Source organism: Bufo gargarizans, chromosome 3, assembly GCF_014858855.1.
Source record: "Bufo gargarizans isolate SCDJY-AF-19 chromosome 3, ASM1485885v1, whole genome shotgun sequence".
In the NCBI taxonomy this organism is placed as follows: domain Eukaryota; kingdom Metazoa; phylum Chordata; class Amphibia; order Anura; family Bufonidae; genus Bufo; species Bufo gargarizans.
The window spans coordinates 26,234,438-26,251,897 of record NC_058082.1 but is presented as its reverse complement, the minus strand read 5'-3'; the positions used below and the strand labels follow the sequence as shown (position 1 = coordinate 26,251,897).

The 17,460-nt window shown below is 44.9% G+C and overlaps 1 protein-coding gene across 1 annotated transcript in view; it reads left to right on the top strand.

The window, feature by feature from the left end:
- The first annotated feature begins 580 nt into the window (after positions 1 to 580).
- Positions 581 to 17,460, top strand: part of PIWIL4 (piwi like RNA-mediated gene silencing 4) — an 86,956-nt gene continuing 70,076 nt past the window's right edge. Inside the window, exons 1-6 of the mRNA XM_044286716.1 lie at positions 581 to 639; positions 828 to 908; positions 6,198 to 6,395; positions 8,188 to 8,299; positions 10,971 to 11,097; positions 15,973 to 16,090. Of these exons, the coding sequence (XP_044142651.1) occupies positions 593 to 639; positions 828 to 908; positions 6,198 to 6,395; positions 8,188 to 8,299; positions 10,971 to 11,097; positions 15,973 to 16,090 (683 nt within the window). The 5' untranslated portion in view covers positions 581 to 592. The remainder of the gene's footprint in view (positions 640 to 827; positions 909 to 6,197; positions 6,396 to 8,187; positions 8,300 to 10,970; positions 11,098 to 15,972; positions 16,091 to 17,460) is intronic.

Below are 17,460 nucleotides of genomic sequence, written 5' to 3'. Positions count from 1 at the left end.
GTGCGACCACTAATGTTGAGCGAATTGAAGTTCACATGTCCTGAATTTCAGCGAAAATTCTATTCGCAGCGAAGCCGAATTTCCTCGTGCTTCATACTCACCTCATCAATTTGTGCGAAGAGTCCACCATGGCCATCTTAATTGAAGATCCATTGCCATTATAATTAAGTAAAGAGAATATCACTTTTTTGTAACAACGTAAATTAGAAAAGTAACTCATTTTTCACACTGAATTCTATTAAGATAACACTTAGACGTCTTGGACAAGAATTATCAATGCACAAATGTGTACGAAGCGCGAATGTAAAATGTACGTTAGGTTCTCTTTAAGCCGGGATGTCTGTCGTCTTCTCTTCTTCATTTATAGTATTATACTTACTTTTTTTTTTATCAAAACCCAGCAGAGACTGTAACTGTGCTAACATCTCCTCATGTGTCACATCCACAACAACCTCACACTCTCCGCAGCGTCGCGCAGCAATTTATCTTTCCACATAAGAGATAATAGAGCGCTATGACATTCTTGCCGTGCTTTACTCACCGGGAAAATATATTGCGCAGGGAAGACTGGATTGAGAGCCAGACGTGAAAAATGCTGCTGTCTATAGGCTACAACCTGCGGGTCATACGTAATAATGTGTCAGTCTCACACGCATACTACAGCTGTGTTCTGTGGAGACCTTTTATTGCTTTGCTTTGTGTGACCATACTCTGTGGGCACCAGGTTACCCTTCTATTTCTTTTTCATTTTTTTTTACATGGTTTGTATTGTTTTTCATTGTTTGATGTAGTAATGGAGATACCTTTGCAATTTTTTATTTTTTTAGGGTGTTTAAATGTCTCAACATGTACCAAGTTGGACGCAACTACTTCTGCCCGTCAGATCCTGTGGATATTCCTCAGCACAGGTAATATGGCAGATAATGTGATCTTTATAGTATAACTGATCATGCATGCAGATGTAGCAGTCATTATCTGCACCGCCATTTTTAGTGTAGCGGGCCGCCTGTAAAGATAGCGAATGTGACATCTGTTTACAGCGCTGTGCAAAAGTCACCGACCAAAGAGAAACAAAAAAAAAAAAGAACCCAAGAAAGGCCTCATGCACACGACCGTTGTGTGCATCCGTGGCCGTTGTGCCGTTTTCCGTTTTTTTTTTCGCGGACCCATTGACTTTCAATGGGTCCGTGGAAAAATCGGAAAATGCACCGTTTTGCAGCCGAGGCCGTGATCCGTGTATCCTGTCCGTCAAAAAAATATGACCTGTCCTATTTTTTTGACGGACAACGGTTCACGGACCCATTCAAGTCAATGGGTCCGTGAAAGAACACGGATGCACACAAGATTGGCATCCGTGTCCGTGATCCGTGGCCGTAGGTTGCTTTCATACAGACGGATCCGAAGATCCGTCTGCATAAAAGCTTTTTCTGATCTAAGTTTTCACTTCGTGAAAACTCATTTCCGACAGTATATTCTAACACAGAAGCGTTCCCATGGTGATGGGGACGCTTCTAGTTAGAATACACTGCAAACTTTGTACAAGACTGCCCCCTGCTGCCTGGCAGCACCCGATCTCTTACAGGGGGATATGATAGCACAATTAACCCCTTCAGGTGCGGCACCTAAAGGGGTTAATTGTACTATCATATTCCCCTGTAAGAGATCAGGGCTGCCAGGCAGCAGGGGGCAGACCCCCCCCCCCCCCTCCCCAGTTTGAATATCGTTGGTGGCACAGTGTGCGCCCACCATCGCCCCCCCCCTCCCTCCCTCTATTGTAATAAATCGGTGGCACAGTGTGCCAACCACCATCGGCCCCCCCTCCCTCTATAGCAGTAACAACATTGGTGGCAGTGTGCGGCCTCCCATTTCTCCCCCCCCCCCATCATTGGTGGCAGCGGAGTTCCGATCGGAGTCCCAGTTTAATCGCTGGGGCTCCGATCGGTAACCATGGCAACCAGGAAGCTACTGCAGCCCTGGTTGCCATGGTTACTTAGCAATAGTACAACAGTATAAGATTCATACTTACCTGCTTGCTGCTGCGATGTCTGTGAACGGCCGGGAGCTCCTCTTACTGGTAAGTGACAGTTCTTTAGCAATGCGCCGCACAGACCTTTCACTTACCAGTAGGAGGAGCTCCCGGCCGTTCACAGCAGCCAGCAGGTAAGTATGAATCTTCTACTGTTGTACTATTGCTAAGTAACCATGGCAACCAGGACTGCAGTAGCGTCCTGGTTGCCATGGTTACCGATCGGAGCCCCAGCGATTAAACTGGGACTCCGATCGGAACTCCGCTGCCACCAATGATGGGGGGGGGGAATGGGAGGCCGCACACTGCCACCAATGTTGTTACTGCTATAGAGGGAGGGGGGGGGGGGGGCGATGGTGGTTGGCACACTGTGCCACCAACGATTTAATACAATAGAGCCAGGGAGGGGGGGGGCGATGGTGGGCGCACACTGTGCCACCAACGATTTATTACAATAGAGGGAGGGAGGGGGGGGGGCGATGGTGGGCGCACACTGTACCACCGACGATATTCAAACTGGGGGGGGGGGGGGGGGCAGCCCTGATCTCTTACAGGGGAATATGATAGTACAATTAACCCCTTTAGGTGCCGCACCTGAAGGGGTTAATTGTGCTATCATATCCCCCTGTAAGAGATCGGGTGCTGCCAGGCCGCAGGGGGCAGTCTTGTACAAAGTTTGTAGTGTATTCTAACCTGAAGCGTCCCCATCACCAAGGGAACGCCTCTGTGTTAGAATATACTGTCGGATCTGAGGTTCACGAAGTAGCTCATATCCGACAGTATATTCTAACATAGAGGCGTTCCCATGGTGATGGGGACGCTTCAAGTTAAAATATACCATCGGATTGGAGAAAACTCCAATCCGATGGTATAAAAGAACTCCAGACTTTACATTGAAAGTCAATGGGGACGGATCCGTTTGAAATGGCACCATATTGTGTCAACATCAAACGGATCCGTCCCCATTGACTTGCATTGTAATTCAGGACGGATCCGTTTGGCTCCGCACGGCCAGGCGGACACCAAAACGACTTTTTTTTCATGTCCGTGGATCCTCCAAAAATCAAGGAAGACCCACGGACGAAAAAACGGTCACGGATCACGGACCTACGGACCCCGTTTTTGCGGACCGTGAAAAAAAACTGTCGTGTGCATGAGGCCAAAGGAAAAGCTTTACTGCCAGATAATCAGTTTCTTAATCAATTCCATCTTACAAGGATATGAGCTGAGACTTCCACTGATCCTGAGATTGGAGGCGTCGGAGCACTGATTCAGTTCTGCACAGCGGTACTACCAGCCGTCTGACAGGGAACTGCAGCAGATCTCATTCACTTAAAGGTTTTTCTGAGATATTTTAACTGATGAGCTACCGTATTTTTCGGACTATAATACGCATCGGACTACAAAACACACCTATGATTTGGAGAAGGAAAATAAGAAAAAAATATTTTCTATCTGACCGCAGAGCACACCCTCAAATCAGACCCTATACTTTATCAGACCCCAAAATCAGATTTTCAAGCTCCATCAGCCTCAGTCAGACCCCTCAGATCAGACCCCCCAAGCCTTCTTTAGACCCCCAGCCTCCATTAGCCTCAGATCAGACCCCCCCCCAGCCTGCACTAGCCTCAGTTCAGAACCCCATCAGATCCCCCATCTCCCATCATACTCAGATCAGACCCCCAATTAGACTCAGATCAAACCCTCCGGCTCCAATCAGACTCGGATGGGACCCCATCAGCCTCAGATCAAATCCCAACCCCCATCAGACTCAGATCAGACCCCCAATTAGACCATATCTGATCGGACCCCTCCCCTTCCCAGGGGCAGCTCAGCCCCATTGAAGTGAATGGCACTGAGCTGAAATACCAAGCACAGCTGCTATCAAATGGATGGTGCTGTGATTGGTGAGCTTAGAGAAAGCCACGGCACTACTGCGAGCACTGGTGCCTATTTAAGCAGCTGATTGATGGGGTTCCCGGGTATTGGACCCCCACGGTCAGATACTGATGACCTATCAATAGAATAGGTCATCAGTTAGAAAATCTCGGAAAAGCCCTTTAAATTTGCAGAGCACTTAAGGGGCAGCACAGAATAAGCGATGCTGCCCCTTCTTTCCCGGGATAGATGAGGGTCCCATCCGGTGTTCTGTGCATGCTCAGGAGCAAGTCTTTCCCATAGGAGACATGCTCAATGTGCATACTCAGCCACATCCATAGATTTCTGTGGGCCCCAAGTGAATCTGTAAAGCTGAGCATGCTCATTTAAGCTTTTGAAAGATGCAGGACACATGACGATCTGTCCGCTCACGTGGGCGCTTACTCCCAACTATGCTGGACCACCTCTGAAAGGATAGTGGTGGGGGGCGGATTTTAGGTAAGTAAGATTTGGTAGAAAGTTCAGTTGTGTTTCTACTGGAATTATTCTGAGATGCAGGTAAATTTTGAATAAACTGATCGTCTTAACAGATAGAGTTCAGTGCCATTTTATAAAAAAACTTTTGGAGAAATTATGAATTATTTTTTTCTAAAGAACCTAAAATACAAAATATGAATATAAATTCTTGAGTTTTTTTTTTTTTCAGTGTACGTTCATGAATACCTTGTCTAAACAGAGAATTACAAGCTGCCTGTGTGTATGTAAAGGGAACTGTGATTACTGCAGCATCAGCACTGTTCCAGACAGGTTCTCTCGCCCTGTCTCTTTGTGTAAAAGAGATGAGGGGACGGAGGAAAAGTAGAAAGTGTAATAGGCTTGAAGAAATAGTGGCCAGACACTGGACTGTATCTGCACTGTATCTATAAAATGCTGGAAAATTCCTGATAGTGAATAAGAAAAAAAATAAAAACTTCAGCAGAATGGAAGAGCTGAGAAGGGAGAGGCTGCAATAAAGTACTGTACACGAAAGAGCGCTCTGAACTTTTTATTTCTCACCAGAGGTATGCGGTAAACCTGAAGAAGACGTTTTACCTCTAACTTGCAATAATTTTCTTGTGGACCACATTCTTCATGTACTTTTCCTGCCCCTAACGGGTGGCAATTGCCTTAGGGTGCATTCACACAATGTGTTGAACACAATTGCAGGTCCGCAAAACACAGATTCTGGCCGCGTGCCTTCCGCAGAATGCATAAAGACCCATAAATACCGTCGTGTGAATGTACCCTAAGGCCTCTTTCACACGACCGTATGGCTTTTTCAGTGTTTTGCGGTCTGTTTTTCACGGATCTGTTGTTCTCTTTTTTGTTTCCGTTTTTCCCTATGGCATATACAGTATACAGTGAAAAAATTACTCAGAAAAAATTGGGCTGGGCATAAAGTTTTCAATAGATGGTTCCGCAAAAACGGAATGGATACGGAAGACATACGGATGCATTTCCGTATGTGTTCATTTTTTTTTGCGGACCTATTGACTTGAATGGAGCCACGGAACGTGATTTGCGGGCAATAATAGGACATGTTCTATCTTTCAACAGAACGGAAATACGTAAACGGAATGCATACGGAGTACATTCCGTTTTTTTTTGCTGAACCATTGAAATGAATTGTTCCTTATATGGACCGTAAAAAAACGGCCCGTAAACGAAAAAAATAAAAAAACGGTCATGTGAAAGAGGCCTTAAGGAAAGGATCTGAAGTCCAGAACTGTGCCCAGGGAGGTTCCAAGAGGAAGGAACAAGGTGTCGGTCCCTGGCCTTGTAGGCTGTAATGGTGGCCTGTGAATACAGCCAGGTTCACACTGTGTTTAGCCGTCCTCTGGTCATTCTGTCGAGGGTATAAGCTTGAATTAATCCATATTTGGATTCAGTTTTACCTGCTTTCCGTTCATTTCTGGTTCTTTGCCGGATCAGAATTCTGTCCTGAAAAAAAGCCAGAAACAAGCGGAAAGCATGTAATGCGGAGTCCACAGGTGAATTCTTTGTACAGCGCCATGGAATGAATGGCGCTTTAATAATAAATATTAATAATAGTATCTGTTTTAAAACCGCTTTCAGGTATACAGTAGTATACTCCTGACGGAAAGCGCAGTGTGAGGCTAGTCTTACTGACACTATAGATGCATATTCCAGCACACAGAAGCCATCTAATGGGGGCATGACAGGTCCGCTGCAGGACTGATGGGATTCCAGTGAGGGAGAGAAGATAATGACTCTCAGCTTTTTGCATCCATAGGCTGACTTTGTGGCCCGGATTCTCTGCATCAGTCACTTACCTCGAGAACCAGCTGACTCTGAGCGCAGATGTCAGCCACAAAGTCCTGCGCAACGAGACCGTGCTGAGCTCCATGAATGAGATGTACTCCAGGATCCCCAAAGAGAGGTTCACCGAAGCCTGTGAGAAAGAGTTTCTGGGGATGGTCGTGTTAACCAGGTACTGCTTCTTTCTGAAGATAATAAGGATTAACGCTGAGGACCATGCTTGTTTTTGTTTTGCTGTCTTCAGTTTTGGGTTGATTTTCTTGGGGCCGATCCTTTAGGGTCCATTCACGCGTCCATAGTTCTAGGTCCTCATCTGTTCCGCAGTTTTGCAGAACGGGTGCAGACCCATTCATTTCAATAGGGCCACAAAAGATGCGGACAGCACACAGTGTGCTGTCTGCATCCATATTTCCATTCCACGGCCCCGCAAAAAAGACAGAGCATGTCCTATTCTTTTCCGCAGTCGCGGGGAAGAATAGGCATTTCTATCATAGGGTGTGGTCCCACAAAACGCACACAGCTGGTATCCATGTTTTGCAGATCTGCAATTTGCGGACCGTAAAACACTTACGGATGTGTGAATGTACCCTAAAACCACTGCTAAAGAGACCCCACCTCTTTTGTTCCATTTGATCACTGTTAATTTCGGCATCCGAAGCTTTAAAAGGCCAGGGATGAAGTTTTCAGCCATTGCCATGGGGTGACGTGGGCTCAGAAGTAAAATATTATACAGCTATATAGTGCAAGCATACAGCCCTTAATGGGTATTTTGTTTTTGCTCAATACAAAAGTCCTCCTACCCATACCCTGCCTACTTTTTGTTAAAGTGGTGAGGGAGGTAGAAAGGGCAAAAAGTTGCAATTTCTGGAGCAAAATGGCAGCTGCGCAAAAAGATTTGTGACTTTTTATGCCTGGCATACAAACATACTGTATTTTTCATTTTATAAGATGCACCTGACCATAAGATATACCTAGGTTATAGAGGCAGAAAATCAGAAAAAAAATTGTTTCCTCACTCCAGACCCCCAATCTTCATCAGACCTCCGATTAGACACCCCTCCCCCATCGGAATCAGACCTCAGATCCAACCCCCAATTAGAATCAGACCTCAGAACAGACTTCAGATCAGCCCCCCAATCTTTATCAGACCTCAGATCGGACCCCCAATGTTTACCAGACCTCAGATGAGACATTAAAGGAAACCTGTCACCTGGATTTTGTGTATAGAGCTGAGGACATGGGTTGCTAGATGGCCGCTAGCACATCCGCAATATCCAGTCCCCATAGCTCTGTGTGCTTTTATTGTGTAAAAAAAAAACGATTTGATACATATGCAAATTAACCTGAGATGAGTCCTGTCCCTGACTCCTCTCACATACAGGACTCATGTCAGGTTAATTTGCATATGTATCAAATCGTTTTTTTTACACAATAAAAGCACACAGAGCTATGGGGACTGGGTATTGCGGATGTGCTAGCGGCCATCTAGCAACCCATGTCCTCAGCTCTATACACAAAATCCCGGTGACAGGTTCCCTTTAAATAATACAACTCACCTCTCCTGCTCTTCCTGCACTCAGAGCTCCATGGACGTCTGCCAGCACAGCGCTGCACAGCATCAGGTCATAGTGCTCGTCTGTGTCCTTATGCTATACGCAGTCAGGACACAGCGGCCACCTGGAAGAAGAGCAGGGAGCGATGAGCACAGCCCACATCGGAAGCGATATACTCACAGCTCCCCACGCTTCCTGCATACTAATGAGCGCTTCTATAATGAAAGCGCTCATTAGTGTTTACTTTATAAGATGCACTGACATTTTCCTCCCACTTTTGGGGTTAAAAAAAAGTGCATCTTACAAAGGGAAAAATACAATAATACATTCCCCATGTGTCTTTTCATGTATCTTTTATGTATTATTTTAAAATATTATAATATTTTACAAAATATATGTTCTTTTCATTAGATACAACAACAAAACCTACCGAGTGGATGACATTGATTGGTCGATCAAACCCACGGACACTTTCTCGAAAAAAGACGGCACTAAGATTTCCTACGTGGAGTATTATAAGCAGGTATAAGGGATGTCACGGTATGGCAGTGTTCTCTCCTGTCGCTGAGATGGGACGCAACACCTGCAGACAGAGCTGGAGGGTAATCTACGGGGCTAAGAGAATCATCAGTGTCGCTCAATGGCTCCGGACACCCAACTATGGCTCATTCAAGTCATTAAAAGTAATATTCAGCCTTTTCTTAGTTAATAGGGTTCTCCAGGATGTACAGTACAGACCAAAAGTTTGGACACACCTTCTCATTCAAAGAGTTTTCTTTATTTTCATGACTATGAAAATTGTAGATTCACACTGAAGGCATCAAAACTATGAATTAACACATGTGGAATTATATACATAACAAAAAATTGTGAAACAACTGAAAATATGTCATATTCTAGGTTCTTCAAAGTAGCCACCTTTTGCTTTGATTACTGCTTTGCACACTCTTGGCATTCTCTTGATGAGCTTCAAGAGGTAGTCACCTGAAATGGTTTTCACTTCACAAGTTTGGCCTGTCAGGTTTAATAAGTGGGATTTCTTGCCTTATACATGGGGTTGGGACCATCAGTTGCGTTGTGGAGAAGTCAGGTGGATACACAGCTGATAGTCCTACTGAATAGACTGTTAGAATTTGTATTATGGCAAGAAAGAAATGAAGGTCAGTCAGTCCGAAAAATTGGGAAAACTTTGAAAGTGTCCCCAAGTGCAGTCACAAAAACCATCAAGCGCTACAAAGAAACTGTCTCACATGCGGACCGCCCCAGGAAAGGAAGACCAAGAGTCACCTCTGCTGCGGAGGATAAGGTCATCCGAGTCACCAGCCTCAGAAATCGCAGGTTAACAGCAGCTCAGATTAGAGACCAGGTCAATGCCACACAGAGTTCTAGCAGCAGACACATCTCTAGAACAACTGTTAAGAGGAGACTGTGTGAATCAGGCCTTCATGGTAGAATATCTGCTAGGAAACCACTGCTAAGGACAGGCAACAAGCAGAAGAGACTTGTTTGGGCTAAAGAACACAAGGAATGGACATTAGACCAGTGGAAATCTGTGCTTTGGTCTGATGAGTCCAAATTTGAGATCTTTGGTTCCAACCACCGTGTCTTTGTGCGACGCAGAAAAGGTGAACGGATGGACTCTACATACCTGGTTCCCACCGTGAAGCATGGAGGAGGAGGTGTGATGGTGTGGGGGTGCTTTGCTGGTGACACTGTTGGGGATTTATTCAAAATTGAAGGCATACTGAACCAGCATGGCTACCACAGCATCTTGCAGCAGCATGCTATTCCATCCGGTTTGCGTTTAGTTGGACCATCATTTATTTTTCAACAGGACAATGACCCCAAACACATCTCCAGGCTGTGTAAGGGCTATTTGACCATGAAGGAGAGTGATGGGGTGCTGCGCCAGATGACCTGGCCTCCACAGTCACCGGACTTGAACCCAATCGAGATGGTTTGGGGTGAGCTGGACCGCAGAGTGAAGGAAAAAGGGCCAACAAGTGCTAAGCATCTCTGGGAACTCCTTCAAGACTGTTGGAAGACCATTTCAGGTGACTACCTCTTGAAGCTCATCAAGAGAATGCCAAGAGTGTGCAAAGCAGTAATCAAAGCAAAAGGTGGCTACTTTGAAGAACCTAGAATATGACATATTTTCAGTTGTTTCACACTTTTTTGTTATGTATATAATTCCACATGTGTTAATTCATAGTTTTGATGCCTTCAGTGTGAATCTACAATTTTCATAGTCATGAAAATAAAGAAAACTCTTTGAATGAGAAGGTGTGTCCAAACTTTTGGTCTGTACTGTATATACTGATGACCTGTCCTTGGGATAGGTCCTAAATATTTTTGTTGCTGGGATGCAACGTCTGGCCTCCAACCAATCTGTTGTTCTGCAGTATCATCGATGCTGGAAGTAGACAGCGTCGTCCGATGTGTAGTGGACTGCTCCTGCTGAAGTGAATGGAGGCAGTGCTGCAGTGACCAGCTCTGTCCATTACACAGTGAATATAGTTTTGTTGCCAGAGATCCTGCGGAACAACCAATCAGTGGGGGTGCAGGGTGTCAGACCCCCAGAGATCAAACGTTCAGGACCTATCCTAAGAATAGGCTATTAAAGGGCATCTGTCAGCAGATATGTCCCTATGACACTGCCTGACCTGTTACATGTGCGCTTGGCAGCTGAAGGCATCTGTGTTGGTCCTATGTTTATATGTGCCCACATTGCTGAGAAAAATGATGTTTTATTATATGCAAATGAGCCTCTAGGAGCAACGGGGGCGTTACCATTACACCTAGAGGCTCTGCTCTCTCTGCACTTTGATTGCCGGGCCCAGGCAGTGTAAACATCGTCACACCTGATCCTGTCAATCAAAGTGCAGAGAGAGCAGAGCCTCTAGGTGTAACGGTAACGCCCCCGTTGCTCCTAGAAGCTCATTTGCATATAATAAAGCATAATTTTTCTCAGCAATGCGGACACATATGAACATAGGACCATCACAGATGCCTTTAGCTGCCAAGTGCACATGTAACAAGTCAGCCAGTGTCATAGGTGCAAAACAGCTGACAGATGCCCTTTAATATAAAAATTCCAGAGAACCCCTTTAGCTATAGCTAGTAATGTCGCCAATTAATTGGCTCGTTGTGGTGCGGTGACCTGTCAGTACTTTACTCGTTGTCTCTTTTTCTAGCAATACAATCTGGAGCTGACTGACTTATTCCAGCCCGTGCTGGTCAGCAGCTTTAGGGTGAAGAAGAACGAGGCGTCTGACGCTCCCCTCGTTGTTCACCTACTTCCAGAACTGTGCTATGTCACTGGTAAGGGGCATCGTTTATAGCTGCGGGGGCCAATACATCCTGCTAAGAGCTGATGTAATCATTGGGGGTCATTTATTGATGGTCTTTTTAGTTTCTTTTGCGTTGACGTTGCTGCTGGAAGATGTGCCTAATCTATGATGGGACATGCACCTGAGAAAAAAAAAGTTTTAATATATGCAAATGAGCCTTTAAGAGCAACGAGGGCGTTACCATTACTCCTACAGGTTTCGCCTTCTCTGCAACTGCACATTGATTGTCAGGGCCAGACAGTATAAACGTGATCATACCTGGCCCTGTCAATTAAAGTGCAGGGAGCGCGGCAGTTGCAGAGAGAGCAGAGCCTCTAGGTGCAACGGCAACACCCTCGTTGCTCCTAGAGGCTCATTTGCATATTTTAAAACATAATTTTTCTCAGCAATGCGGACACATATAAACATGGGACCAACACAGATGCCTTCAGCTGCCTGGTGCACATGTAACAGGTCAGCCAGTGTCATAGGTGCATAACTGCTGACAGATGCTCTTAAAGACTCACTAAACCCATATAATTCCATGGAGTCATACGGCGCCGCTTATCTCAGTGGAAAACAATATCCTCCATCTTGTGATATCCCTTAGCCGGGGCTCTGACAGCTCCCCCCGACATCAGATCTCATTGATAAAACCCTAAGCTGCAGGAGATAATTATCCAACTCTAAAGCTGCCCCGCTCGGTGAAAGCAGGTCTCAGCCGGGGACAAGTGAAAGTGAAATTCTTGGCAACGCGACTGATCACACGCGGGTCTAACAAGACTTGTATTTTGCTTGATGTACACACTTCAGTGTATCTTTACCAGACGGCTCCTGGCACAGGGCACCTCCAGATGAGCGGAGCATTGTTCTGCACGCTAATGCACAGATGAGGCCGACACATTGCAAAGAAGCGCCTGTCATTAAATATTTATGTAAATGCAGCATACAGTGTGCCAGCGATGCTGTCAGACACCCACTCCGCATCTATACTCATCTGCCAGGAGAGCTACAAGCAGCGTTCATCTTGTTAACTACTCGGGTGCCAAGCAGAGTGTCACGGTGCTGTACCGTAGTCATTCCATTCGAAGCTGTGGACACGAGGGAATCCGCATCATACATTTACATAAATAGTTAAAGGGCCTGTCGCGTCAGAGGCGTCCTTTTCCGACACCACGGGCAAACAGTTGACTTTTTAGTAGAAGTTACAACCAGCTAGATCCAAAGGGTGGAATTTAAAGAGCCCTCTGCTCTAGAAGTCTGGCTTCAAAAAGTTGCAAAATAGGGCGATTTTTGGGGGGGGCTTAGGCTGAGTTCACATCACCGTTTAGCTTTCCGTTCTTCTGATCCATCAAAGAGAGAGAATAAAAAAAACTGTATCCTGTAAAAAAAAAAAAAAAAACTGTATCCTGTTGCATCAGTTGTCATCCCTTTGAGCCAATTCCATCTGAGATTCATTTTTTTAGACAGAAAAAAGTCCCACATGCAGGACTTTTTTTTTTCCAGCTAAAATAATAGATCTCAGACGGAAATGGCTCAAACGGATGACAACTGATGCAACAGGATCTGTTTTATTACAGGATCCATTTTTTTATAGGATGCAGTTGGTTTTTTTTTTCTCTTCTTTTGACGGATCAGAAGAACTAAAGCTAAAGGCGGATTTGCATTTGCGGTATGGAATTCTGTATTGTTATAATGGAATTTTAGGACGGAATGCAAAGCGGAAGCTTGTCTACTTGTCTATGGGGACATATAACAGTTCCGTTTGGTTCCGTTATACATGACGGAAAATATAGTCCTGTCGAAAAAGCAAAGAACTACTGCACTCAGTGTTTTATTTTTGACTCCTGGAGCATGGCTGCCTAATTTACGACAATATGCACGCCCCCTAGTGAATGTAAACTACAGAGCATGGCCCCCCTTAAAATTACATCATATACAGACGTGGACAAAATTGTTGGTACCCTTTGGTCAATGAAAGAAAAAGTCACAATGGTCACAGAAATAACTTTAATCTGACAAAAGTAATAATAAATTAAAATTCTATAAATGTTAACCAATGAAAGTCAGACATTGTTTTTCAACCATGCTTCAACAGAATTATGTAAAAAAATAAACTCATGAAACAGGCATGGACAAAAATGATGGTACCCCTAGAAAACACAGAACATAATGTGACCAAAGGGACATGTTAATTCAAGGTGTGTCCACTAATTAGCATCACAGGTGTCTACAACCTTGTAATCAGCCATTGGGCCTATATATATGGCTCCAGGTAATCACTGTGTTGTTTGGTGATATGGTGTGTACCACACTCGACATGGACCAGAGGAAGCAAAGGAAAGAGCTGTCTCAAGAGATCAGAAAGAAAATTATAGACAAGCATGTTAAAGGTAAAGGCTATAAGACCATCTCCAAGCAACTAGATGTTCCTGTGAGTACAGTTGCAGCACATATTATTCATAAGTTTAAGATCCATGGGACTGTAGCCAACCTCCCTGGACGTGGCCGCAGGAGGAAAATTGATGACAAATCTAAGAGACGGATAATCCGAATGGTAACAAAAGAGCCTAGAAAGACTTCTAAAGAGATTCAAGGTGAACTTCATGCTCAAGGAACATCAGTGTCAGATCGCACCATCCGTCGTTGTTTGAGCCAAAGTGGACTACATGGGAGACGACCAAGGAGGACACCATTGTTGAAAACGAATCATAAAAAAGCAAGACTGGAATATGCCAAACTACATGTTGACAAGCCACAAAGCTTCTGGGAGAATGTCCTGTGGACAGATGAGACAAAAATCGAAGTTTTTGCCAAGGCACATCAGCTGTATGTTCACAGACGAAAAAATGAAGCATATCAAGAAAAGAACACTGTCCCTACTGTGAAACATGGAGGAGGCTCTGTTATGTTCTGGGGCTGCTTTGCTGCGTCTGGCACAGGGTGTCTTGAATCTGTGCAGGGTACAATGAAATCTCAAGACTATCAAGGAATTCTAGAGAGAAATGTACTAGCCAGTGTCAGAAAGCTTGGTCTCAGTCGCAGGTCATGGGTCTTGCAACAGGACAATGACCCAAAACACACCGCTAAAAACACCCAAGAATGGCTAAGAGGAAAAAATTGGACTATTCTAAAGTGGCCTTCTATGAGCCCTGACCTCAATCCTATTGAGCATCTTTGGAAGGAGCTGAAACATGCAGTCTGGAAAAGGCACCCTTCAAACCGGACACAACTGGAGCAGTTTGCTCATGAGGAGTGGGCCAAAATACCTGCTGAGAGGTGCAGATGTCTCATTGACAGTTACAGGAAGCGTTTGATTGCAGTGATTGCCTCAAAAGGTTGCGCAACAAAATATTAAGTTAGGGGTACCATCATTTTTGTCCATGCCTGTTTCATGAGTTTATTTTTTTACATAATTCTGTTGAAGCATGGTTGAAAAACAATGTCTGACTTTCATTGGTTAACATTTATAGAATTTTAATTTATTATTACTTTTGTCAGATTAAAGTTATTTCTGTGACCATTGTGACTTTTTCTTTCATTGACCAAAGGGTACCAACAATTTTGTCCACGTCTGTATGTCATAAATTTAACGCAAACGCCTACTCCACCAACAAAACAGCCAAAATAATTTTCTGCAAGACGGTCGGCACAGGAGTGCAGGTAACCTGAGGCTATCTAGACCGTTCAAATTCTATACCAACTATAGGAGGGCTCATTTTGAGACACGACCCTTTCCTGTGAAGCCCCACTCTTTCCAACAAGACCCTGTTGAGCAGGTCAAAAAAAGGTGTAGAAATCCTAGTTGCACCAAATTGCGCCACTTTTTAGATGCAGACACGTTAGTGACGGCTGTGAGCACAGTACAACGGACCTGCAGTCAGACAGGAGCTCACAGCATCATTAATCATTATGGCGCTGTCAGTTCGGGTCAGAAGAGCAGTGTCCGGTCCGGAAAATGACACCATCAAGCGGAGCGCGATTCCCAGCACAAACACAGCCTTAGGTCTCAGGCACACGACCGTATGTATTTTGCGGTCCGTAAAACACAGATCCACAGAAAATACGGATGGCGTCCTTATGCATTTCGTATTTGGCGGAAAGGAACAGCTGGCCCCTAATAGAACAGTCCTATCCTTGTCCGTAATATTTTTTTGCAGAACGGACATTCGGAAATGGAATGCACACCACCGTTGTTGTTTTGCAGTCCGTTTTTCACGGATCCGTTGTTCCGTATCTGAGGTTTTTTTTTCTCTAAGTCCTCTTCCGTTCCGTTATTCCACAAAACATATCCGTATGGTTTCTGTATGTGATCCGTTTTTTGCGGATCGGAAACAGTAACTTATTAATCACCAAACACCTGAGCAATATGGGCTGGGCATAGCATTTCTGGATCCACAAAATACGGATCACATACACATGTGTTCCGTATTTTTTGCAGACCCATTGACTTAAATGGGGCCTCGGACCGTGATTTGCGGACAATAATAGGACATGCACTACTTGTTTGCGGAATGGACATACGGAAACGGAATGCACACGGAGTACCTTCCGTTGTTTTTGCGGACCCATTGAACGAAAGCGGAAAGAAAATACGTTCGTGTGCATGAGCCCTAACTTACGTTTTTTTGTGGACCCATTGAAATTAATGGTTCCGCATATGGTCCGAAAAAAAAAAAAAAAAACGGACACAAAAAGAAAATATGTTCGTGTGCATGAGCTCTTGGTAGAAAGGAGGGTGAGCTTCATACAAGATGGATCTTATAAGGATTTCTACATCGTGTTTTTACATAGCGCAGTCGTTCTATAGGTATGTCAAACGTGTTTTATTTTGTCAATTTTCTTCCCGTTTCTGCATTATCACTAGGGCTGTCGAGCCGCGCGCTTACGGACTTCCGACTGATGAAAGACCTGTCGCTGGAAACGCAATTAAACCCGGAGCGCAGGCAGAAGAGGCTGCAGAGGCTGGCAGACAACATCCAGGAGTAATTCACTAAACTTGCTTTTGACTTGTTTCCATTACAGGAATCACATAAAAAAATGACCTCCGATAAATGACTGAGCGAGGCTTAGTAACTCGCGTGTATCCCTTAACTATGTCTAGGAAGGCAGGGGATATTGCTATAAGTAAATCAGTTCCCATTGATTGAAGTGTTTATGGAGCAGATTCTGGCATCCCTTCAATGTATTAGCATTAAAAATGTAAAGGGTAGAAAGATCTTTCCCAGATATCACACCAGGCTCATTGTGTAAAAGGAGATTATGCTAAAAAGACATTTAATAATGTAGCAGAGCTGAGTTTGTCATAGTTGTGCCTAGTGAATTGGGTTAAAGGGATTAAGTGCAAGCTGGAGATTTAAGGGTCCATTTACACGTCCGTAGTGCATTGCGGATCCGCAATGCACCCGGCCTGCACCCCCCATAGAACTGCCTATTCTTGTCCTCAATTGCGGACAAGAATAGGACATATTGGGGCCGCACTCCAGAAATGCGGATGCGGAAGTGTGCTCTCCACATCCATTCCTGCCCCATTGAGAATGAATGGGTCCGCAACCGTTCCGGATATTGCAATACGGATGCGGACCCATTCCACGAACGTGTGAATGGACCCTTAAGATGGATCCATACTTCCACCAGTGGATAGACCCATTGGATAAATGGAGATACATGCTGAGCTGCGCCTGAATATTTAAAGGGCATCTGTCAGCAGTTTTGTACCTATGACACTGGCTGACCTGTTACATGTGACTTGGCAGCTGAAGGCATCTGTGTTGGTCCCATGTTCATATGTGCCCGCATTGCTGAGAAAAATGATGTTTCCCTATATGCAAATGAGCCTCTAGGAGCAACGGGGGCGTTACCATTACACCTAGAGGCTCTGCTCTCTTTGCACCTGCTGCGCCCTTCACTTTGATTGACAGGACCAGGCAGTGTAAATGTGATCACACCCGTTGCTCCTAGAGGCTCATTTGCATATAATAAAACATCATTTTTCTCAGCAATGCAGGCACATATGAACATGGGACCAACACAGATGTCTTCAGCTGCCAAGTGCACATGTAACAGGTCATCCAGTGTCATAGGTACAAAACTGCTGACAGATGCCCTTTAACCGCCTAACGTAGGGATTCGTCCTGCGAGCGGCCGGGTTATTCCTCCTTAACGCGTCGGCGCGTCATCTCGCGAGACGCGAGTGCGCGTTCACAGGATCGCGAGGTAAACGAGTTGATCTACAGCCTGCCAGCGGCGATCGTTCGCTGGCAGGCTGTAGATGCGATTTTTTTAACCCTAAAAAAAAATATACCTGCTACCTGGTCCTCTGGTGGTCTCTTTTGCTTGGATCGACCACCAGAGG